The 26356-nt window shown below is 36.8% G+C and overlaps 1 protein-coding gene across 26 annotated transcripts in view; it reads right to left on the bottom strand.

Moving 5' to 3' along the window:
• DLG2 (discs, large homolog 2 (Drosophila)) overlaps positions 1-26356 on the bottom strand; it is a 1063278-nt gene that overhangs the window by 340256 nt on the left and 696666 nt on the right. For all 26 annotated transcript variants that reach the window (XM_014958284.1, XM_014958304.1, XM_014958277.1 and 23 more), the window contains one exon: positions 5615-5739. In XM_014958284.1, coding sequence (XP_014813770.1) covers positions 5615-5739 — 125 coding nt within the window. The remainder of the gene's footprint in view (positions 1-5614; positions 5740-26356) is intronic.

The following is a 26356-nucleotide window of genomic DNA, read 5'->3' as shown; positions in this document are numbered from 1 at the left end:
AGGGAAAGTGTATTTTCTGAAAGCAATAGATAAGGAACTCATGTGACCCACTAATTCCTGTATACAGAAGTTTGAGAAAAATACCTCCACCATAAGATGGGAATTGGACTGTGAGAAACTATAAACAGACAGAATGATATTTGACTCAACACCGTTTTGGTTTATGATTGCTGAAAATAAATTAATATTTCGGGAGTCTCTGCTCTTTTAAACTTGATCATAATTGAAAGCTTTTCATTATTATTTTACTGATTTTTTTTCCAATCAAGTTATATCACTACACTGTGCTTCTAGTTCCATAAGCTGATCACTCTCATTTTCATAGAACATGATGAATTTTTTAGATGTGTGCTGCCTTTTAGAAGCCAGAATTTCACTTATGATTGATAAATGTCAATAGAAGGAATGGCTGAGATAGATAGTGAATTGAAGTTCTCTGCTTTATCTATGCAACTGAGGCAACTGCTGTATTTTTTTATTTGACACAAATTCAAATAAAAGAAAAAAAAAAGCACTGAGCCATGAATTACTGCAATTGTTTTTCTTCCAGAGAGTAAAAGTAGTTTAAATTCCAAGCTTCTTTATTAAAAAGTAGATGTTTGCCCATGGACAACTGACAATCGTGAGATAGAAGCAGAAGGTTTTATGCATCAAAAGACTTAAAAGATCAAACTGTTGAGAGAAATTCTCCTTCAACTCAGTGGGAACGGTTGCTGCTTCTGGAGGCTTTATATTCTCTGTCACTGATTTGAAACTCAAAACTTCAAAGAAAGATGGTATGCAGCATTCAGAAAAAAAAAAAAAGTAATTTTCAGCTAGTCCCAAGTTTATTATATTCACATTTAGCTAAAGTAAATCATATCTAAATTAAATCTTTTGTATTCCATAAAAATATTTACTGTATATTATTAACTGTAGATTAAATTATTTTCTATATATTATATGGACATCATAAAAGACTCCATAACTTTCTGTGTTTTGCAAGATTAGAAGTTTTTGCCAGTGCACTTACCTAGACTGTCTTCTAAAATCTGAACTGTGCAGTGTATTGGTTCTTATATTAGTTCTAGAAGTCAGTGCATTTCCAGGAGGGTACTATGTAAACATAGTAGTTAACACTTCCTCAAGAGGGGCAGGGGACGGGAAGGTGCTGATCTCCTCTCTCTGGTGACCAGCAATAGGACACGAGGAAATGGAACGAAGCTGCATCAGGGGAAGTTCAGATCGAACATTAGGAAAAGGCTCTTCACTGAGAGGGTGGCCAATCACTGGAACAGACTCCCCGGGGAAGCAGTCAGGGCACCAAGCCTGTCAGAGTTTGAAGAGCTCTTAATCATATGGTTTAGTGTTAGGCAGTCCTGCAAGGGGCAGGGAGTTGGACTTAAGGATCCTTATGAGTCCCTTCCAACTTGAGATATTCTATGATTCTATGATTAATATTTGAATGTTCAAATAGTTTTTCAAAACCAGAAATGTTTTATTAAAATGAATGTAGTCTGAAGTGGCTGATAACCTTTCCTATTTTTTAAGTATTGCTGTAGAGATATGGGCCATGAAGCCATACGAACTTACACTATGCATTGTACCTACTGTCAATAAAAGTACTGTTCTCCACTAAAGGAAAGACAGAAACTTAATCACCTTTGTTCCAGTCTCACAGACAGGTTTTGTATATAAGAATATTCTACAGAATCAGAGAACAATTCAGTTGGGAAGGAACATCAGGAGGTCATCTAATCTAACACCTGTTCAAAACAGGGCCAACTTGAAAGTTCAATCACATGACTCAGGACTTTGTCAAGAGGAATTCTGAATCCCTCTGAAGACAGAGATCCCACAACATCACCGAACCACCAGTTACAGTACCTTACTACCCTCTTTAAAAAGATTAGTTTTTTTCCCAGACCCAATTGAATTTCCCTCACTGAAACATGTTACTGTTGTCTCTAGTCCTTCCTCTGTGCATCTCTGCTGACCTCCATTGCTGCCAGGGCACACTGCTGACCAACGTGCAAATTACAGAATGACAGTATCATTTAGGTTAGAAAGCACCTCTTTAGATCGTCTCATCAAACCCTCCCTACTGAAGCAAGGTTAGCTACTGCAGATTGCCCAGGAACGTGGCTAGTCAGGTTTTGAATGCCTCCAAAGATGGAGACTCCACAACCACTCTGAGCAACCTGTGCCCAGAGTCAGCCACTCTCACAGTAAAAAACTGTTTCTGGATTTTTAGGTAGCATTTCATGTCGTTTAATTTGTTTCCATTACTTTTTGCTCTATCACTGGGCACTACTGATAAGAGTTTGGCTCCTTTGTCTTCAGTCCCCCCCGCACTGGGTATTTATACCTGATATTTATGTACTTATAACTATAAACTGCCCACTGGAATTCCCAGGTCCTTCCCTACAAAGTTGTTTTCTAGCCTGTCAAGCCCTGCTCTCTACTACAATAGAGAGTTACTCCTCCCCAGGTGCAGGAGGTTGCATTTTGTTGGACTTACATGAAGCTTCAGTTGACCTACTCCTCCATCTGTCAACCCATATATACACATAAAAGATTTGCAAGCATCTGTAGCATTAAGTCCATTTCTTGCAAGTTGCTTTCACAATCTGGCTATTTGAAGAACTTCACTCAGCTAAGTTAGATCAAAGGGACTTCATGTAAAATTCAGTAAAAGTGATTTTACCAGGCTTTTGTAGATTGAGAAGGTAGTTCAAACCGTCCACACCACTATATAATACAGACTATATGCAGGCAGAGTCTGAAGCAAAAAATGAACACCAGAAAGTATATAGCTTTTTCTGCCCATAAACACCAATCTCCCATTCTCAGGTTATCACTATTCTTGGCAGAAGTTACTACATGATATTGAGCTTTTATTCTTATAGAGCAGTCTTAGCTTATAAACTCTCTGTTATGCAAAATCATGTAAGTCAGTGGAGACTGCCCCAGGATAGCTCTTCTGTACAGTGGCATATCAGTAACCATCACCAATACATAAATTTTCAGGTGTTCCTAAGACATGACAGGATTGTCTTTGCCAGCATTGTAGCAAAGGGAAACCCACTTACGAGCTAAAACAAGGAAAGGAGGAATCTTCCCCCAGGAAAAACACTGTGAAATAAAATGAAGTCTCACCACCAAAACCCACAAACTTTCTATATGGAATTCCAGGCAGAATTTTTGTCTTGGAAATCATGGTGAGATCTTTTGAATTATGGCTGCCATTTTACTACAAAATACTGAAAAAACAATGTTCTGTAACATTAAAGCATCATGTAAGTATGAAACTTTTGTTTAACTGACTGTAAAAGTGGGCAAGAGGGGTCAGTGCAAATTCTCATGTACTACTAAGGTTTAGAAGAGCTTGTGTGAAAGCGAGGCAGAAAAAACCCAACCCTTTGAGCACTGATGAGCATACAGAACTTCAGATACTCTGTATAATAATTCATACCATGTGATACTCAGCTAAAAAAAAAAGTGATATTTTCCTATTATTTAGTGTAAAACCTTTAAGATTAAGTCAACCCTTTCCCTAATGGCACTTTCAGAGACATATTTCAAGGTGCTTGCAGTTTTCTTTGAACTTAAAAAGTTCTGCAGATCCCATTTGAACTAATTGCATTCACATACTCAGTATTAACAAGAGTGGATTTCAGTATAAACCATGTTTACAAATAAGGATAGGAAAAACAATCATGCCAAATATATGCTTAGCAATTATAACATTTTACTCAAAATATGCTAGTGAATACTCTTAAGAATATTATTTAAGTCTTAGTAATAAGATAAGTATACTTGTGCTACTAAACTTTTATTACAAAACACGAAGTTTGCCAGGTCTAATCTTAATATGGATCAATGAATTGCATTAGTATGCTATCTTTTGTGGGTTTAGAAGATATTTCTAAGACTTTTAGAACACAGTAGTTATTAAATAATCACAAGTTAAATTTACAGTAGTTAATTAGTATAGCAATGAGTTATGAAATACTTGATTTCATACAATGATAGCATGACAAACTGCATGACATACTGCAATGGCTTCTGTCTTCTTAGTGGCTTAAACTGGAAAAGCTTACAAAAGCAATTAAAAACTCTACTATAAATATACTATTATTTTTTTGCAAGGGATTATTTTGTATTTGTAGAGAGGTAGAGGTAGGCTTAAGAGCCCCTTATGCTGTTCACAGTGTCAAATTTGATAGCATGATTTCCAAATACTGCTGTTTCCTCTCGTGCTCTGTTTTTGAAGCTCATCTGGCCCAATGCAGGCATCAGCAACGCAGATCACTACAGCTGAACTAGTTGATGAAACTCCTTTTCATCTGAGTCACCAGTGAAAATATTTTAAGATGTGATTCTTCTGTTCTATTTCAGACATTGACTTTAGGATGAGATGAATCACAATGTAGAAATGCTTAGGTTTTTCTTCCGTAACTATTAGGAAACTCCAAGATGACTTGCTTAGGGGTAGATCGTTGCATTTTAGTCATAAAGATACATGAGATTATTCCTACTCCTTTTGTCTACAATCTGATTTAGGCCATAAATTCTTCAGGCACTCCCAACAATCATGACTCCTCATCACCATCACAGTAAAAATAATTTCCAAAATCAAATTACTAACCTAGTATATGAAACATCCAAAACTTGCTCTAAACCTGGCTAACTCCCCCTACTTTTAACTTTGAATTAAAAGAAAAGGCTTTGGCAAAAAAAGTTATTGTTACCATCTGGTCACATTTCATGAATTGTAGACCATCTGTTTTTGGCAAATGCTCCCAGATCTTAGACTCCAGTGCTGAGATCATGAAAGCTTTAGCATTTTATCCCAAGTCTTCCCAGCAAAATTGTCTTTTTGGAGCACCAGCAGGCTTTGCAACTGACAGATGGGTGGCTGCCTCTGTGATAGACAGAAGCCTTTCTACATTCAGTCCATAGGAAAAGAGAAGCACAAGCAATTCTGTGTTTCCTCTTGTTTAAGAGATGTGCTACCATGTATCTGAGAATCACAACTTCCAATGACCTGTGTGGCCATCTCAGGAGCAACAATAATAGACTACTCTGGAGGTGACTCAGAACATAGAGCATTCCCATCACATCCTCAACTAGCAAAAACAAAAAAAATATGTTTGGAAGCAGAGGTAAGCATACTTCACCATGGCAGTCAAATAACAGAGAGCATCTACAAATAGCTCTGACTATTCACCAACAGCTCTCTAGTTTGGGAAATTTTGATAACCTTAATGTATAACACCAATGCGTAGTTCTTCAGCCATGAACATCCAAAGACCTAGCAGAGGAGACTTTCATGCTGATGTATGTGTTTCCTCCTCCTGTTCCCACCTTGCCTTTTGTACTAAATGAAATTACTGGTACAAAGGTGGAGGTGGCACCAGCAAATGCCCTTTTACACAGGACTTAGCTAACCTTATTCAGTTGCTTTAAACTACTTAAATCAGTTCTCCTACTTTAGCAGAAAGGAGGCTCCAGTCATGTAATTAACTTCCCCTGACCCCATGAAAAACCCAGTCTGCATTTGTCTCCTAGAGAATAGTTCATAATAATGATACATTTTGTTTCCAAACATGCATAATGAGTTAGATTTTACCTGAGTCTTCCATCTTCTGCTGCAGCTCCTCCTGGTATAATCTTAGTAATGAATATCCCAGGATCATCCCCAATGTGTGGGTTATCTGTTCCTCCAGCAATACTGAACCCCAGGCCGGAATTCCCCTGAAGAAATAAAAAAAGGTAAAGGCATCACTAGGTGCTAGATTTCTACAGAATTTATACTTTGGATGAGCAAAGTATCATCACTTCTCAAAGAAAGCACTTTGTTTGGCAACACCATACTTGAAGGCAGGTGACTCAGTCAGAAAAAGTTAATTGTCAGTTAAAGAACAGAGGCTGTGAACACAGATTTCCCAGAATTACTGGCAGAGTTAATGGATGCTTCTACAGAAACAGCATTTGACCTAAATTTAATTGTTTTCAAAAGCAGTCACATAAATTAGCATCTGAACTCCAATATGAATTTATCCAAGTCAATGAGAGCTAGAGGCTAAAAACACTTCAGAGCTTTGAAAAAAGACTTTAAAAACCACCATCATTTATAAACAGAAACAGTGACTAACATTTAGCTCGGAAGTAATTTAGCACACCATTTTCTGCAGAAAAGTGATCAGATTCACATGCTTTAAAAAAACCCAAATCCACAAAACAAGACAATTCTTTCTTCTTAGTGAGTTGCTAAAATGAAATATTTGAAAGATACATTACGAGGGTCTACCCAATAATCCTACTTCTTGCTTTTACTACTCATGAGAATATCATGACAGATAAATAGGCCTGTACACACGTACAAACCCTTGCAACTTATGTCACTGTTGTTCACAAAAAATTCAAACCCACTATTCTAACCCATTTTTGGAAGTATATATTAGTTATTAAGCTTTTCTATATAACCTCACATTTATCAGAGCCATTCTTTTGAATAAATTTAGTGCAATACTCAATCCTTTAACTCTCTCATCCCAAAGTACTTTTATAATTAGGTATTTAGACTCATTACAGTGATGAAACATCATTGATATTGCAGTATACATACAGTGCTGTGGATGAAATATATTGAGGGCACTAAAAACTACTTTTCTAATGTTTCATCAACTTCTCAGATTATTGGGAGTTTGTTTCCTTCATTCCTGCTTGGGGACAGGTATCCAGTTCAGTCCTAGTGAGAAGAGTTACTAATAAAAATGTCACCTCTCTATTTTTTTTTTTTCTTTTTTAATTTAAATTAAATCCCATTTCTGCGTTTCGGAACTGTGCTTCAATTAGTGGGTCAGGCATGCAATGCATTTTACGTGTGGAAGCCTGCATCTTGCCTGCCTGCAGCACATCAAATTCTCAGTTCTGTTATCAGTATTCTACATTCACAAGCGCTGCAGTTCTCATTACTCAAGAGATGTACACTCAATCTGCAGCTCTGCTATCAGCATATAATTGTGAATAAATTTGCAGTACTGAACTAATTTATAATCCAAGGAGAAGGATTTAGGACTACACACGTCTTAATGCTTCTCAGCTAGCTATAATACGGAAAGCATTATAATACTGAAACTCTCTGTATATATTTTCTGTAGAGTTAATAAACATCTCCAGGCCAGCATTATAAATCTTTGATTTAAACTCCCTTTCATCATCAGGATCATCTCAGATTCAGGTTATTTTCCCAATATTTTAACACATGCCTAATTATACAGTGCACGCTACACCAGCATCCACTCTAAAAATACTTTAGGAATATTTGCTTGTAAGGTTTTCTATATGTCATGTTATTAATGAAGCTAATCTTTCAACATATAAGAATGAAAAAATGCGTATATATACATACTTCAGGAACAAAAGACTTAAAGCACTACTAAAACCAAGGGCAAATTTCTAGAAACTATCAGTAAGCAATACTTGATTTTTAAGAAAAGATCCCTCTAAAAGTGAAAATAAAATTGTTGGTTTTATTCTTAACTCCAAAGATATTTAAAAAATATGCAATAACCTGTGTTTCTGAATAGAGGTGGATTTCCAAATCTCCAAAGCCTCCTTCTGATAGGGAAAGAGGAATAGCAGGGTAGCAAGGAGAAATCTGGACATAATTTTTAGTTGGTTAGGGAACACGAACAGCTATATCTTAATAAACAAGTGTGCCTGAAGAGCTTTAAAAACTATCAAGGCTTGCCTGTTATGTGGGGTGTGCTTAGCTGTTACAGTTCTTCACATAAAGTTCATTAGGTTTCTTAGCAGAAAATAATTTCTGAAAAGGTTTCACACTTTCCCTGTGCTCTTTTCCTCCTACCATACTTTTTTCCATTAACTTTTTAGAGCTAAAAAATGTAGCACTGCTGACTGTAAGCAGTGATGTGGTAAAACTGCTACAGCCTTCTCAGGAGAATGAGTGCTAGTCCCTGACATTTATTCATACATGTGCATCTGTTCCACTGCGAGACTATTCTGATTCTGTCCCTTAGCAATAACCTTTGAAAAGAACAGGGCAGCGCCCCTCACCGGCAGTTCTGTATCCAGAAAATTTCAAGCAATTATTCTGGCTGCAGTCTTTGACCTGATCAACAGGATCTACAAGCTGGCACACAGGAGCGCCCTTAGCAGCGAGGTATAGCCCTGCAAGGCTTTCCTGCACCAGAAACCTCACTGCAAAAGCTAAGTGCAATTACACATTTTTTTCTTTTTCCCACCATGGTTCTTGAAGGGTCTGCATTGGCTACATGGAAAAATCTTTTCTCTTTGTGCTTCAGCTCATGGCCAACAGGGCTAAAAGCATGGCTACCATCGCTCATGGCCTTTGGAGAGCCTCGGGTTGAAAAAGGAATGCAATAGGCACATTCTGGTTAAAAGCTGCTGTACTGCAGTTCTGAGCAGAAACCCTGATATAAGATCCCTCCCCTCTCCTTCATGCTTTGTCCCATCTTACTAGTGTGCAGGTTCATCAGCATATGGTTGTTTTATTAAAGACTCATCATAGCTGACAAGCTGTAGCTCCAAGTTCCAATTAAGTTCTGTCTACTAGTACAACACTCCCCACCCTTTACTTTTTCCATCTCCTTTGTTTAGCAGCAGCGAAGGTCCACTCACAGCCAGCACCTCTCAAAATCCCACCTTGCACTTTTTGTCATCAGGCTTCAGAAAGGGAAACTGGGAGCTTTTACAAAGAGAAAGTTTGTCTTGAAAGTCTTTAGAAAAAAAAAAAAAAAAAAAGCCAGTTAATTATCTTCACAGCTTTTCTTGGCATATCTTTGGCTCCCTGTCATTTTATGTTAAGCAACGAAAATGTCCGCCTTCCCTCAGCCCAAAACAACAGCTGAATCCTCACTGACCCACTGCATTTTCCAAGGTGGAACACTGACGCTTTCCCTCATGCTGACTCTCACGTCTGGGAGTGGTTCCCCATAAATGTCTGTCAAGTTAATTCACTGCCCTCTTTCTATTCCAAGCCTTACTTCTCTTGGATGCTTACAAAGCAAGTTAACAATGAGCTCAGAAGCCTGGTGACAATGCAGATAAACGTTTAATAAGAACTAATAACAGCTGATACAGAGGAGAAGAGGTGTAAAACAACAGAACTCTTTCTCCTTTGAGATACTATATTGATACTTTTTAATTGAGATTCTTATTTAGGCCTGAATATGCTTTCCTGCTTTGTGTCAGGATCCTTCAGTAGAAGAGATTTAGCCAAAAATTCCCAAACATCAAACATACGTAGGGGACAAAAAAACTCTGAAGAAATCTCAGACCTACTAACTTTAATGGCATTGCTCAAAGATCATTATTCACGTGTCCAAATATATAAGGGTCCAGATCAAAAAAATTTTATGTTCAATTGATATTAGCTAAATTGTCTCTTGACGTAAATATTGCCTGTTCTTTGCCCCAGTTCTTGATTGCTACAACTACAAAAGCCTCATATAATTTGTTACTGACTATACAGGGAAGATTTGCATAAGATTACTTGGCAATAGATGGATAAATGTATTTTTTTAATTGCTTAGTTTCTTACTACCTTCCCTGCCTTTGGTTGCAAGGCCTCAGTCATGCATAGGGCCTGACAAAAAGCTTAGCATGGTACAACATGCCCAGTGTGGCTTAAAAATACATTGCCTCAGTTTCCTGCTATTCACGCTGGATATCTCATGTTTCTCAGGGATTTACCACCAAGCTCAAGTTTCTCTCTTGGCTCAGCTTTAGTTTTCAAGCAGAGAAGCTGAAGTCAAACTACCAAATCAAAATAATTTCTCCCAGCCCAGCCCCAGAGGCCTCCCCTCCTGTTCTCCTCTGAAGGGAAGGTCAGAACTTCTTAAGGTTTGCTACCCAAGCCGGCCTCCTTTATGCCTTTCTCAGATGGGGCTTTGCCCCTCCAAAAGGATCACCCGAGTTCTTTATAGCTCAGCCTGAGCAGCGAAGAAACCTGCCCATAATTCTTCTGGCCCTGGAGGAGAAGACAACCTCCAACAGAGACACCGCATCACTTCAGATGACTGGTGTTACGCCTTCTGCCAACACTGGAACACAACACTTAGGGTCAGAATAAGATGATGGATGATTCACGTGCCAGGGAAAGAAAATAAAACTTGCAAGTTCTGGCCAGTTTGAATCTCTTCCCTCAAGACTTGTTATACTGCCAACATAAAGATCACAAAAATAAAGTAAGAATCCCCAGCAGGTAATGGTTTTGGGTAACCAGAAGGTTATGAGACCCATCCTTCTTCTCACTTTGCCTTCCACCGTGGGCTCTTCTCCATTTACACACCACTGTGAGCAGCCATATAACAGACTGTGCTTCTCAGGTCATAGCATTTTTCTTCTGTCAGAGAGTAACCCTTAAAAGTGCTCCACTCCTGTGCTGACTTCTGTGGAAGTCGACAGAGAACTTCTGAAGTTATTTTCCCATAAGACTGCAGCTCTCCATGATGACAGCCTTCCATACACTTCTACAAATGACTTCCTCCTTGTTGTTTTTTTGTTCTTTCTTCTACTCAAGAGCTGCATTTCGCTTTAGAGTTGAGTGTGATTACGAATGACGTAAAGTCATTTAGCCTTTCACAAAATCATAGAAGAATGTAAGCCCAAGAAGCAGAAATGAGATCAGAAATGCACATCAAGGGCAGGCTGAGTTTTTCAATATGTAAGGGCCAAATGACTTGTATTGTACCACACTAAGTAAGCATACCACAATCGCATAGAGGTTATTTTCTGTTTTAATTTCTTTTTCTCTGTTCTAATCATTCAGGTGACAGCAGAACTCAGTGTTTGACACCAGCTTCACACAGACTTTTTTTGAGTGACTTAATTACTTCAGTGCTGCTAAAAGAATTTCTGAAAATTTTCCTAAGTGACATGATTTTGAAGCTCTCTGGCATTTAAGTTAGAAAAATAATAGACGTGAATTGCACAGAATTTACTTAACTATCTCTGCAACCTCACCCTGTCATGGCCGAGTACCAGGAAGCTTGTTTTACAGAGTCCATCAGTCAGCAAAAAATCCAAGAGAGAACAAGGAACTGTAGAGCAGAAGAGTTTCCAGAGGCTGAAGCTTTTTCAAATGACAACACGTACTCTCACAGCCTCTATTACTGAAATGATCTTGGTGTTTATAGTTTAGGGTTTTTTTACTTGCAGTTCAAGGGAGCCATTTTGCTCAGTTGGTAAGGAATGCAAGTTAATGTTAACAAAGTCATAATGTGCTGAACTATGCAAATAGTAAATAAATCATAGCATGTAAATAACAGAATCAACACAAGTCAAGCTTACATTACTTTCCACAGGTTTCAAGAGTTTTGCCCAAGTAAGGACATCATTTCCATTGTATAAGATTGTTTTCCTGCTTTACAAAAAAGCTAAATCCAAACTCAGTAGCACAGAAATGTAGGATAACTCTTCCATTAGGCCCTAAGAAATGCTGTTTATCAGTAACTCCAGGGGAAGTGAAGAGTGGTCACAGCACAGGTGTTTGTGGATGAAGCATTCAAGTCCATCCATGAGATCAAGTAAAAGAGAATCAAAATTCTTCACCCTCGCTGCCTTTTTGAGCTCAAACTTCTTCCTGTTTCTTTGTGGAAAGTTTTATTGCTTGGGGTAGAGAGGAAAAAGGGAAGGGGAAGTAATTACATCTGCAAAGCACTGTGAATATTTGAACAAAAGCGATAGGGAAAAAAAATGGTAAATTAGATACTAAATAACAATCTGTGATTTGTTATCTTGTAATAAATCTGCTTCTTCTGTTTCCCTATAAAATTTTGAGACTTTAAAGAAAATCTTCTCTTACCAAACCAAATATTCATAAGAAGCAGAATTTTGTAATTAAAGAAAACACAAACACAAAACACTGCCTATGTAAATTATTCTTAATAGTATACCTAAAATATTTATAATTTTACCTCAAGATGTTTGTTTTGTTTTTTTTCCCCTGTATGTTTCCTACCTCTACGCTGGTGTTCACAGACAAATTTGTGGAACGTTTTTCTCTGACACATTTTTTAGTTAGCTTTAAAGTATGAATTGCTGCCTGAATTTGCATTTTTTGTTAGAGCAAGTTTAGTCAAGAGAAAGCTCACAAAATGAAAGCTGACTCATTCCTAAAGAGATGGGTTTTTTTTCTGTCTTCTTTTATTACAGATTAAAAAGACTATCAACTTTGTTACTTGTTACTCCTTAGAATGCTGTCTGTTGAATTTTACAAGGGGAATTATCCTTCAGCTTTTTAAGAGCAGTAATGATCTGTAGGTTCAGTAAATCCTCACCTTTCTTTAACCTAAGCAATGCTGGCTTTCTTTTGTTTATGCAAAATTTCAAAACACTTCAATACAAAGGTAAGTTATATCCTCTGAAGTCCAAGTAGACTTGGTATGCATTTGACAATTTCAGAATTTCACATACATGCATCAAAATCCTAAAGCTTTTCAGCTTTGGCTGCTGTAGGCAGGGCACTTTCTCACTCTCTGCAAGTAATGCACACTTGCCTGATGGTGATGTTGGCTTAGGAATTACACTATTTTCATTAAAAAGGAGATTTACTTGTTTTTGTTTTTCAAGTCTAATGCAGCACCTTCCTGTAAGTAAATGTTGCTGTTATGTTAATGCATAAACTACTGTTGAGTTTATTTCAGAGGGTGGAAAAACATATCCCTTACTTGAACTACCAAACGTTTGCTGAGACACATAATTTGAAACTTGACTTTTTTATATATTTTATTAAGTTTTTTTAATCTCTCTGTACTCATTTTTAAATTTTACGTTTCTGATTAAGTGAAGTCATCCTTCGGAAACTTTATAAAAAGTAAAATATGAAACACATACTTGTTTTCTACAGATATTCAAAACAGTTTGGCTGCAATACTCAGCAAATTTTTGTTATGTCCAAAATTAATCTCTCACAGACTACCTTTTTAATAACAAAACTAGTTTTATGGGGCAGCAGTACCTGAGTCCTGGCTAGGGCTGCTACCAGCTTTGGCTCCCCTTAGGGTTCTTCCCTGAGGATACTTCCATTTAAAATGAGAAAAACCACCACCTCCCATAAGACAAAAAAAAATTACACCTCCTTCCATAAACCACATTCACCCTTGCTCTATGATATTAGGTTTCTCCAGGAATTACTCAACATCGTGAGAAATGAAAGCTGAGAATAAGTCAAGCTTAGAAGACTGTGGGGAACTAACTTTTCTGGCAAGAGACAGGGGAACAAAGAAACACTAAGCTGTGGGGCAAGTAATATAGTCTACAAATGAGACAAATGATTGAAAACTCTGGTCGTCATGGGACAGACCAGGATTTGCTGCTGCTCTGAAATAGTCCTTCATAAGCTTTCTCTTTTTCTCTGTGCTAAAGCAGATAAGATAATTTAGTTTGGCACCTAAGATAGTCATACAGAGGGAATACCTCTAGATATACCAAGCCCAAGAAGAGGGTGATCATCTGACATTGCTGGAAAGATCAGTGGGTGCCAAGTACTTCTGCAGACCTTGTTCAATAACATTTTTCTTCACAAAGTACTTCTCACCTAAAAAATATATAACTCTCCTTTATTCATCTGACGGTGATGCGGTACAGATTTTATTCTGCCTTTCACTCAGCCATGCTCGGTTTAACACACATATATAGTGGGGGTGTTTTACCCATCACTCAACCGTGCCCAGTTCAACAGCCCACAGCTACATTGCCAACGACAGCTTAACAAGTTATTGCTTCATCCCACTGAAATGAACAGGTGATTTTATAATATGCAAAACACTTCCATCTAATTCAGGATTTTGATAGAAAATGTTTGTTAAACCCACCTGCTCAAGACTCTAAGATCTTTAAGACAGGACAGAATTTTGCTTTGCAATTCTTTCACAATCTGGCATTTATACTAGCATTGTTTTTATGTTCTAAAGAAGTATGATACTGTAGGGCAGGAAATGATTTGGTTAATTAGCATGTATGTGGTTCTTTGGCCATCTCCCACTCTAATACTAGACCTTTCTAATCCTGCTACATCTCATCCTGTCTTTAGACTTAAGTCATTCCAGCAATATCTTTAAGTACTTGCATGTGTTATACTATACTGTACTTTTCGTCTACTGTATTTTACCCAAAATTCAAGTTTCCAAAGCCTAAACATCAAAGCCATATTTCTGTCTCATTCAGAGAACAAGGGCATTTGCATATTTATCAGAGTGCTGTTGAACTCTTTTGTACTTTCAAATCTACTCAAGAGTAACATAATTCATGAAATCCTGACTTCTCCCACGTATGCTGGCACACTCCCCAGAGTCGGAGTTTTGAGATTCCATAGTTATATTATGCTCCATATGGAACAGATTTTTCATCTCTCATGATGCCATTTGTTGTTTTCAAGCCCCTTATCAGGTTGAGCACATTCATTACAAAACCACAATACACACAACTACAACTGCTTCGACTACAACTGCTTCGTATGCGTACTCTCACTTGTTATCTGTAGAGGGATATTGTTCTCTCAGCTCTGCCCAGATGAAGAACAGCATTCAAGAAGGAGAATTTCAAAAGAGGTCCAACAGATTTGGGTTTTTGTAGTACATGCAAGCTCTACAAAACTGTAAAACAGCAAATCTACCCAAGGAATGAAAGCACTAACAAAACGAAGCAAGCTTTTGAAAAAAAAGCTAGTGCGCCCTCTCTCTGTACACAGACTGATGCAAAGGATAGATGTGAACTCTCTTCAGGTTTGGTTTTCACAGTTAATCAGAATCATACGGGTTGGAAGGGACCTTTAAGATCATCAAGTCAACCTAACACTGACAAAAATCACCACTAAACCATGTCCCTCAGCGCCACATCTAGACCTCTTTTAAATACCTCCAGGGATGATGATTCCACCACTTCCCTGAGCAGGCTGTTACAGTCCTTCATAACCCTTTAGTGAAGAAATTCTTCCTAATATCCAATCTAAACCTCCCCTGGGGCAACTTGAGGCTGTTTCCACTTCTCCTATCGCCTGTGACTTAGGAGACCGACCCCCATCTCTCTACACCCTCCTTTCAGGGACTTGTAGAGAGCAATAAGGTCTCTCCTCAGCCTCCTTTTCTCCAGGCTGAACAACCCCAGCTCCCTCAGACTCTCCTCATAAAACTTGTGCTCCAGACCCCTCACCAGCTTTGTTGCCCTTCTCTGGACCCACTCCAGCACCTCAATGTCTTTCTTGTAGCCCAAGCCTGAACATCAACAGCTTCTGAGCTGTGACAGACACGTATGCCTACTTTTTTCTTCATCGTGTTTCTCATCCCACTTCAGTATTATCTGTAGGGATAATAAGCATCATGACCTTGCCTATCCTGTCTCATACAGAAACGTTTGGCAACATACGTCCTCTTTTAGTTAGCTACATACAATGAAAGCAAACAAATGTCACAGAAAACAGTCTGATGAGTAGCTGAAAAGGAGTATGGGAGAAAACTAAACATCCAAATTTTTTTATCAAGACACAGATGCATGTTCTTTGGAGGAGGAAAATACTGCTTCTGGCAAGTGAAATGTTTCACTTCACTTGAAAAAAATCTTTGTCATACTGTGTCACTCCAGGCTAGCACTAGACTTCTCATCAACCAGACCCTGAGAGATTTCTGAACTCCCAGGACTACACCACAATCAAAAGTGAAAAAAATCAGATCAAGGAAAGGAAAACACCCACTAAGTGATAATAGTAACTAGACATAAGAGGAGTGTGTTGGGGGGATGGTGAAGAATAGGAGTAAGGGTAAAATACTATCTGGAATTGAAAGAATACCAAAACTAATTTAAGAGACAGGCTACTTTTAAAACTTTGACATGAGCATCACTGAAGTTTTCACAATGCAATTATCTGCAAAAACTGAGGAAATTAAATCATGTTTAAATATAACTCTGACAGAAGTAGACAGTCACGTTCTGTACAAGGACTTAGGGAACAGAAACCTGATTTTACTGAAGCCATGGAAACCAACAGGTTTTTCACACATAGTGCTAGTGTTTAAAAGGAAAGAAGAAAACTTCTACTGATGACTTCAGTTCCTCTCTAGAGGATGACACCTCTCATCCCTTTCTGCTGATAATTCAGTGCTACGAAAACCCCAATGGGCATCTTGAGACTATATGGAAACTCCTTGGTTAAACCAGTTTGTAGTTCTAAGTCTTTGTGTTGAATAACTGCTGTGTGCCTAACGGTTTATTTAGACAGATCACACAATCACTATAGCATTGCTTGGTGAAGCACTTAGGGGAATTTGAGACTCCTTGAGTATTAAAGGTGCTGGAATAAGCCCAATTTCTAAGCTATTGTTTAAACCACTGTTCTTTTCCATTTGACCGTCACATTCACAGATATGAAATGAGTATATTTTTATATTTTAGCATATTGTTAACATATAGCCCAACAATTTCTTGGGTTGTATTTCTTTACTGAGAAATGTATATAGTTAATAATTTAGATTAAAACTCTGGAATGTTTATATCCATTAGAAGATTCTGATAATCTTTTCCTTCCAACTCTTACTCAGTCCTGCATCCAAAAAAATGCATCAGTAAAACCCTTAATTTGCCTCCTTATTCAAAATCATGATCTTCAGGGCATGTAATCTGGAAGAAAAAGCTAAACTATTAATGAGCTAAAAGGCCCTTAGGGCTTTCAAGTTCAAGTGCAGATCCTAAAGGCAAATAACTGAGTACTCTTGCTCTTGCATCACTTACTTTGCCATCATTGCAGTATTCTAGTGGCTAGGCACACAGAGATTAGCATTACCTTCTTTTTTTAATACACATTAAAGTAAGTTTTTGAAACACTTTCTTATTTTGAATAACACTAAAGACTTTTCTTTCAGGCACCATGATGCTCAGCTATAGATTTCACTGAGAAGATATACAAAGAAGGATAAATAAAATAAAATGCAATTTATTCTTCTTTGTTTTCATAGCCATGAATCTAAATCTCATCATTTTTTCCAAGTTTATACTGACCTTAATTTATTGCAACATTTTATTTCCATGTCCATTCTGTTTCTTCTTCCTAGTAAACCTGACTGGCTATGACCCTGAGCAATCTGACATGCTTCAAAGCTGTCTGTCTCAGAGCAGGAGCTTGGACTAGACAATATCCACAAGTTCCTTCCAAACTGAATTATTCTCTGCTCCTATGAAATAACGGCATCACAAATAGAAAACGAGTTTTCAAAATCTGCTGCCAGCCTAAGGAATAGTTCAGTCAGTAAAAATTTCCTTTCTAAATTTTATCTTAACAATTACATATTTTAACATTTTGCATGTGTATGTCCCTACAAACATTCATTTTCCAAGATTTGTACCTGTACATTCTTAAATGCAGAGGTTTTCTTGACATGGTCTCTATGAAGTTCAGATGAAACTCATGGCTAAAACCATACCTTGAATTATTTTCACACAGCTCTTTGAAACTAAACAAATTAATTTTGTCACATGAGAAATGCAAAATTCCTGTACATTATAAAAATCTATTTTACAGATGTCCTTCTGAGAGGAAGAAGGGAAGATGAATCTTTAACCAGGCATCTGTTTGCCAAAGTTGGCTAAAAAACATTCCCTGGACAATATTTTCCTGCCCTTTTAGAAATCAGGAGAGATAAGATTTACTGTTTCTTTACTTACATCAACACTTGTAAAAAATTTAATAGTCTGCTGAACATAGTATGCACATATATAAGTAAGTGCATAGAACTCTGTGCAACAGACTACCACTCTGAACAATATTCATATAATATATAATATATAATATTATTTTTTCTTGAAAATTCAAAGGAATTCTAAATTCCCATGTCCTACTTCAAGTATGTGTCATGATAATGAATCATATTGAATCATACTAAGAATTCCTAGGATACCTTAATAGTAATTTACAAGTTTAGTAACATTATTTCAAAGGTGGCTGTCAGTGATTCATTGGCAGAGAATAATGGTCTTGTGATTCATGGAAAAAGAAAGTCCTCTCTTCCCCACCTGTACAGATGCTGGTTTTGCCTTTTTGGAGGTAGCAGGAAGACAGGATGGGGAACAAACAGAATCTAAGCCAAGATTTGTACCAGACAAATGAAAGTTAGACTAGAAGATGACCAATGTACCCATTTTAAGAAGAAAAGCAGAAGCCAACAAAAACATTTTCAACTTGATTTCAGACTCTCTATGGAAAGATCACAACGCAAGATGCCTCTGGGTCTCACACAGGTGCTGCTCACACAGATAAGCCTATTTAAGTAGAGCAGTAAGTTTGATGAGTGGAATTTTCAAACTATTCCTATTTATGTCTGGCAGAATTGCCACCTATTTCAAAAGAAACAGCCAGGTTACAAGTAAACGCTTTTGAAAATGCAATCTTTTATCTGAATGCTTAACATTTCAGATCCAGTTTTCTTAGCGTTAGCAGGCACTTTTCTGTCACTAAGACCTTTTTTTTATTGATTCATTTTAGAGGAGTAGCCACTCTCAGAAAAAAAGTTGAAATTCCTGTTATTGGTTGCATGAAAAACCATGAATCTACTTCTACTGTGTTCCTGAAATGTATTATACATTCACCCCACAGAGAGTAAAGTAACAATGCAAAATGAAACCTGAAAGAAATAGTCCTTCAGAAAGGGAAAAGGACTCTGTGTCTCTACTTCAGCAATGCAAACGGATTTAAAATTTTACTCAAACTAGTCACAGAAAAATAAGCAGTATGCTCCTGATACTATGGCCTCCTACACTAACTTAACTTTTCAACAGTATTGGATAAGTTCAGAGAAGGAAGCAATTTCAGCAGAAAGGAAAATTGTTACTAAGTCAACATTTGTACATACCCCTAGCAGTGAAACTTTCCCTCTCTTTTTGTCATGAACATGCATATTAACTGTTACCATTTCAAGACTTTTTAATTTCCGCACCCTTCTCCTAAAGGAGAGACAATTCTCACACACCCTTCAGAGCTAAGGAGTTGTAGTGGGTTTTGAAGCAGGGCACTGAACATTACTCTGCTGACATCCTAAAATCCTTATGAGTTACACCCCTAAATTCCTGGTACATAACATGTTCAGAATATATTGAGCTCTAAGAATGAGGAAAGATAAACATATCTTTTCTTGATTATTGTATATTTTTGTACAAAATAGGTGGCATCCATTTTACCTGGCTTGTAAAATATGTTCAGTACATCTTCAATTAGGCTAGGCATGCTTCATACCCTCTATATATACTGTACAGAAAGAGACACTTCTGCATTGCAATTCATCAACATGCAAATTGGTGCAAGTCAAAATGTTTCACATACATTTATCAGTTGCAATCAACCTTCATTTACTAGTTTCTTAGCCCTGGCATGCAATTTATGCTCTAAAATGAGAGAGAAGATTGAGGTAAGAAAGGGTGTTAAAAAGCAAGAAAGAGAGAATGAGATCAGAATAACCAGCAGGTCGTTGATGAGGAACTCATCTGTGCTGCAAAACCTGAACCAAACTACTGTTCTGGAACAGGCACCACTGGGGTTTACATTTCAAAGGAGTGCCTTAATCACCAGGCACACTATCTCTGATCTAATGAATATATAATTGTATATTCAAAGTGGAACAGGTCCAACAGGAGAAAGACACACCTCAGCAACGCTAGGCATTCATCACGGACAAATCCCTGTTACATGTCAGGCAGAGGAGACATGTCAATCCCATTTTCCCACACCCTGGAAAAGTATTTTTATGATGATTGTGAATCCTTTTCCTTTCAACTTTACATATTTCCCCCAAGAAAACTTGTGAAAGATACCAACTTTCTGCCAGTGTGCAGAGGAAGGAAAAAAAAAAAAAAAAAAGCCTCAAAAAAAGTTTGTAACATAACATTTCACATCCACTTCTCTCCCTGCCATTAGTGATGTACAGCCAAAGGCAGAAACAATTTGGAGAAACTACGGCTGGTACCTTGGCTCATTTTTCCCAAGGCTCCTTCTGGAAATTAACTACAAGAGATAGTATGTATTATCCCAAAATATTTAACACAGAGAACCTGTATTATTTGTATTAATACATATTAAATATTTATTAAATATTTATTTTTCTCTTTTCAGATTTGTTAAAGTGGTATTCAAAGCACAAGCTCCATCATTTTGAGCATTAAACATCTCCCCTTTCCCATGATATGCATCAACTTCACCTAAAGTCAAACACATATTAATGCATATACCTTTTCTACAGTACTGCCCTTATACTGTCTAAAATCCACAGAACTGCATTCTGCATCAGAATTTTATTTTGCATGCTAAAGTATACTTGTATAAGAGCAAGGGGCGACTGTATTTTCCAGCTGAAATAAGATTTCCCATTAAAATTCTAAAGCTAGAAAATAAATTACAATTTATTTTGCAATTTGCAATGTAATCTACTCATTAGCAAATGTATGTGAAAGGTAAAAATCAATCAAAAAAAATTTTAAGTATCACATGGAATGACTTTTTATCATCTATTAAGGTTTGTCATCGTCTCCAAAGCTATCCAGGAGAAAAATAAAATCCATGCAAAAGTTAGACATTTTTTATTGAGAAACTAAAGGGATACATATAAACATAATCCAAAGAATCTCTTCACTGAGCAGCAGCTTGGACACATAGATTGTAATACAAGAACTGGCCAAAATATCCTGGGTGTGCGCAATCCTGTTGTACCCCAAAGCTGACACCCTGGGAAGGATTTAGATTCTGAATAAAAGCAACTATCAGTTAACAAGCAGCTTTTAAACAGACCGATGAAATGACTATTAATGGCTGCTCTTAAGGGAAAAGAGCTAAAAGTTGGTTTGTTTTGTTGTGGGTTTTTTTGGGTTTTTTGTGTTTTCTTTTCTCAGTGGGATACTTCAACAGGGAAAGAGGGGATGGCCATTCTGTGTGTATCAATCCATTTCAATGGCCACCTCAGCTTTCTCTATAGAGTAATATCACTTCTGTAACAATATCTGAAGTGATTCATAGTATATCATAGTTGTACATCAAGTATACATTGGATTTCAATAAAGTAAAATAAAATAAAATCCTTGATTTCTGGCAAATTTTTTTTCCTATTATGAGAAATTTGGAAATACGGGGCGGTGCGGGGAGCGCAACATATCCTGACCCGTTTTTCTTGATTCTTTTTAAATATAAATGATAGGTGGGAAGTTTGGCAATACAGCTTGTAACAACTGACAGAATCCTGGTGCATACACATCTCCCCCAGATCTTTCTCTCCTGCACTCCCTTCCATGAGTAAGGATTTATAAGGTTTAAAAGCATTCTCTCCTACAGCATGGAAATAGTCCAAGAGGACAACAGCACACGATGATAGGCAAGTATTGGCCTGTCCCCTCCACCTATTCAAGATTTAGAGACATGTCATGGGCTTTGCCTATTCTGAATTATTCCAACTATACACATCAGTATGAAAGGAGACAGTAGCTGTCAATGCATTTCATGATTTAACTCTTTTAAGCCACAGAAATATATAATTATTAAATAATTTCTTTTTCTGGTTATGTAGTTATACAGAGTAAATTTTAATTCCGATTAAGAATTCAGTTCAGTGACATAGAAACATTCTAGTTACCCAATGCTGAATTCATTTACAAACATACTAGTATTCTGCAATGTGCATTACAATTAATTTAACAAGTGTCTACATTGAAGTTCTCTGTAGAATTCAAAATATGCTTTCAAAACAACAACTGTAAAAACAATAAGAGGATTTGGAATAATATAAGAGAAACTTCTGAAGCTTTTGAAAGTGAATTAAAAGTTTTGCATGCAACTCTACTCGGCAAGATTTCAACTTGAGCCTCAAGCAACTGTTATCTGTGTCAAAAGCTGCAACATGATACTGAGATTTTACAGATAAAACTTTACACATAAATCAACATTACAGTAGACACATTAAATGCTTGAGTGCTCAGGTAAAAAATATTTGACTTGATCCTTTCTAACAAGGCTAATTTTACAAATGCCCCCATCTTTAAGTCCACACCGCCATCGCATGCACCAACACCAAAGACAGAATGGAACATGTTCTCCCAAAGCGCTCAATATTCATTTTGAGACGATGCTTACAGAGCTTTGTTTCACTTAGATCCAGATGTTTCTGCAATACACATTTTTAATTACTTTTAAAAAGTTACTTTCCAGTCAGGTTTAACAATAACGAACAAAAAGCACTTGGTAAAACTGAGCAATCACATGTAACCAACCAACTCACTCACTTGTCTAAGAAATGTCTTTGTAAAATTTAAATGACTTACAAGAAGCAATTAATCTTTCCTCGTTCTCACCCTGGCTGCCCACAATGATCCCTAATTATCAGGACTTTTTTTTTAAACTGCCAGCGCAAAGATGAAAATCATTATGAGAGTTAACAAAAATATCTTCCTTTCAACAAAGGCATAGCATACACCGAGTAGCAAGGCAGACTGCTTCATTAGAAGCATTTAGACAACACAGACAGGAAAGCAAGAAAATTTCAAATCTAAACCTAAGACTTGTTCTGCATTATCTGTGAATGCATATTTGTGTATGAGTCATCCACAGAGTGAACCCACAGCACAGACAGAACAAGTGCTACGAATACCAAATTTCAGTGTACGGTGTTTATCCACCATCTGTTGTTGAAGACTCCCATAACTATATTTCATAAAAGTTTTCAAATTTAAACTTACTGTGTCAATTTATGAAATAATATAAAAGGGGACATTTGTTTTCATTTCATTTAACTGGCAACTTCTCCAAACAAGGCATTGCATTGAAAGGGGGATTATTCTTTGTTGGGTGAATAAAATTGAAAGGGAAGAATATGAGCACACGGATGCATGATTTGACTTCTAATTATTTCAAAGAATGACACCCCAGTGAACGTATTAGATTTCCTCCAGATTTCATATCAAGCTCAGTCACCACAAATAGATAAAAAAGTAGCCCTCCTTCTCAGCTTTGCCCAGTATAAAAAAAATTAAATTCAGCTCTATTTAAAATGGTCACAAAATACTGCCTTTTGAAAAGTAAGAAATTAATTCAAACTTTTTTCTTTTTTTTTTTATTTAAAGTAGTGAGTTGTACTGGTTCAGCATTAATGCTATATTTCCCTTGCTCACTGGCTGAAGATCCAGTAAGCCAACATTTCAAAGGAGACAGCCTGAAATGTATAAGCTCATGAGAATGCTTAAATCATTAACAGGCAGTGTTTCCTAGTAGAAAAGTGGCCAGGGAATACTGTACTGCAGAGAGCAACAGACCAGTATTTTCAGAGATATAACACCTTCCACAGCTGTGGCTGAATATTCAGTGAAACTGCTTAAAGGTATTCAAATTTCAGGAATGAATCTTGTACTTATTTACTACACATGTACTTCTGTCAAGAACACTCATATTGATTTTCCACAGGTAAAAAGATTCTGGATCAGGCTCCTACACTGAGTATCATCTTTCACGTACATGGCGTCCTACTTTACTCTCTCAGCAGGACAAATTCAAGATTAGTTAGTATTGATCAGTAGTCTATAGTTAGTCTTCAGCTCTCTTTCCCGTTCCTTAATACGGTCTTCACAAAACTCTTACTCTCTCCCCAGTGACTAGAAAGACCACCGTGTTGACTTAATCAGCCCATTCTTCTTCATCATGCCTGCAACTATTTTATTTTTTTCTTTATAGCAGGATAACTGATACCTGCTTAATAGTTCTAACACTAAAACTCAGAAGATTAGTTCATTTGAGCTTACTCCTATTATGTGTGTTCTCAGAACGCTTTCACAGATTATTTTCTTGACTTTTTTCCTGTAGTAGACTTTTTTTTTCATTTTATTTAGAAGCTAAAATTCCATTTTGCTTTTAATTCCTTCAGCTCCTTTTCAATATCTGAAGTCTTATAGAGAAGACTTATCTGACTGGAACAGGCACCACTGGGGTTTACATTTCAAAGGAGTGCCTTAATCACCAGGCACACTATCTCTGATCTAATGAATATATAATTGTATATTCAAAGTGGAACAGGTCCAACAGGAGAAAGACACACCTCAGCAACGCTAGGCATTCATCACGGACAAATCCCTGTTACATGTCAGGCAGAGGAGACATGTCAATCCCATTTTCCCACACCCCGGAAAAGTATTTTTATGATGATTGTGAATCCTTTTCCTTTCAACTTTACATATTTCCCCCAAGAAAACTTGTGAAAGATACCAACTTTCTGCCAGTGTGCAGAGGAAGGAAAAAAAAAAAAAAAAAAGCCTCAAAAAAAGTTTGTAACATAACATTTCACATCCACTTCTCTCCCTGCCATTAGTGATGTACAGCCAAAGGCAGAAACAATTTGGAGAAACTACGGCTGGTACCTTGGCTCATTTTTCCCAAGGCTCCTTCTGGAAATTAACTACAAGAGATAGTATGTATTATCCCAAAATATTTAACACAGAGAACCTGTATTATTTGTATTAATACATATTAAATATTTATTAAATATTTATTTTTCTCTTTTCAGATTTGTTAAAGTGGTATTCAAAGCACAAGCTCCATCATTTTGAGCATTAAACATCTCCCCTTTCCCATGATATGCATCAACTTCACCTAAAGTCAAACACATATTAATGCATATACCTTTTCTACAGTACTGCCCTTATACTGTCTAAAATCCACAGAACTGCATTCTGCATCAGAATTTTATTTTGCATGCTAAAGTATACTTGTATAAGAGCAAGGGGCGACTGTATTTTCCAGCTGAAATAAGATTTCCCATTAAAATTCTAAAGCTAGAAAATAAATTACAATTTATTTTGCAATTTGCAATGTAATCTACTCATTAGCAAATGTATGTGAAAGGTAAAAATCAATCAAAAAAAATTTTAAGTATCACATGGAATGACTTTTTATCATCTATTAAGGTTTGTCATCGTCTCCAAAGCTATCCAGGAGAAAAATAAAATCCATGCAAAAGTTAGACATTTTTTATTGAGAAACTAAAGGGATACATATAAACATAATCCAAAGAATCTCTTCACTGAGCAGCAGCTTGGACACATAGATTGTAATACAAGAACTGGCCAAAATATCCTGGGTGTGCGCAATCCTGTTGTACCCCAAAGCTGACACCCTGGGAAGGATTTAGATTCTGAATAAAAGCAACTATCAGTTAACAAGCAGCTTTTAAACAGACCGATGAAATGACTATTAATGGCTGCTCTTAAGGGAAAAGAGCTAAAAGTTGGTTTGTTTTGTTGTGGGTTTTTTTGGGTTTTTTGTGTTTTCTTTTCTCAGTGGGATACTTCAACAGGGAAAGAGGGGATGGCCATTCTGTGTGTATCAATCCATTTCAATGGCCACCTCAGCTTTCTCTATAGAGTAATATCACTTCTGTAACAATATCTGAAGTGATTCATAGTATATCATAGTTGTACATCAAGTATACATTGGATTTCAATAAAGTAAAATAAAATAAAATCCTTGATTTCTGGCAAATTTTTTTTCCTATTATGAGAAATTTGGAAATACGGGGCGGTGCGGGGAGCGCAACATATCCTGACCCGTTTTTCTTGATTCTTTTTAAATATAAATGATAGGTGGGAAGTTTGGCAATACAGCTTGTAACAACTGACAGAATCCTGGTGCATACACATCTCCCCCAGATCTTTCTCTCCTGCACTCCCTTCCATGAGTAAGGATTTATAAGGTTTAAAAGCATTCTCTCCTACAGCATGGAAATAGTCCAAGAGGACAACAGCACACGATGATAGGCAAGTATTGGCCTGTCCCCTCCACCTATTCAAGATTTAGAGACATGTCATGGGCTTTGCCTATTCTGAATTATTCCAACTATACACATCAGTATGAAAGGAGACAGTAGATGTCAATGCATTTCATGATTTAACTCTTTTAAGCCACAGAAATATATAATTATTAAATAATTTCTTTTTCTGGTTATGTAGTTATACAGAGTAAATTTTAATTCCGATTAAGAATTCAGTTCAGTGACATAGAAACATTCTAGTTACCCAATGCTGAATTCATTTACAAACATACTAGTATTCTGCAATGTGCATTACAATTAATTTAACAAGTGTCTACATTGAAGTTCTCTGTAGAATTCAAAATATGCTTTCAAAACAACAACTGTAAAAACAATAAGAGGATTTGGAATAATATAAGAGAAACTTCTGAAGCTTTTGAAAGTGAATTAAAAGTTTTGCATGCAACTCTACTCGGCAAGATTTCAACTTGAGCCTCAAGCAACTGTTATCTGTGTCAAAAGCTGCAACATGATACTGAGATTTTACAGATAAAACTTTACACATAAAT

Source organism: Calidris pugnax, unplaced genomic scaffold (genome assembly GCF_001431845.1).
Source record: "Calidris pugnax isolate Ruff unplaced genomic scaffold, ASM143184v1 scaffold252, whole genome shotgun sequence".
NCBI classification, from domain to species: Eukaryota; Metazoa; Chordata; class Aves; order Charadriiformes; family Scolopacidae; genus Calidris; species Calidris pugnax.
This window is presented reverse-complemented; position numbering and strand designations above follow the sequence as displayed.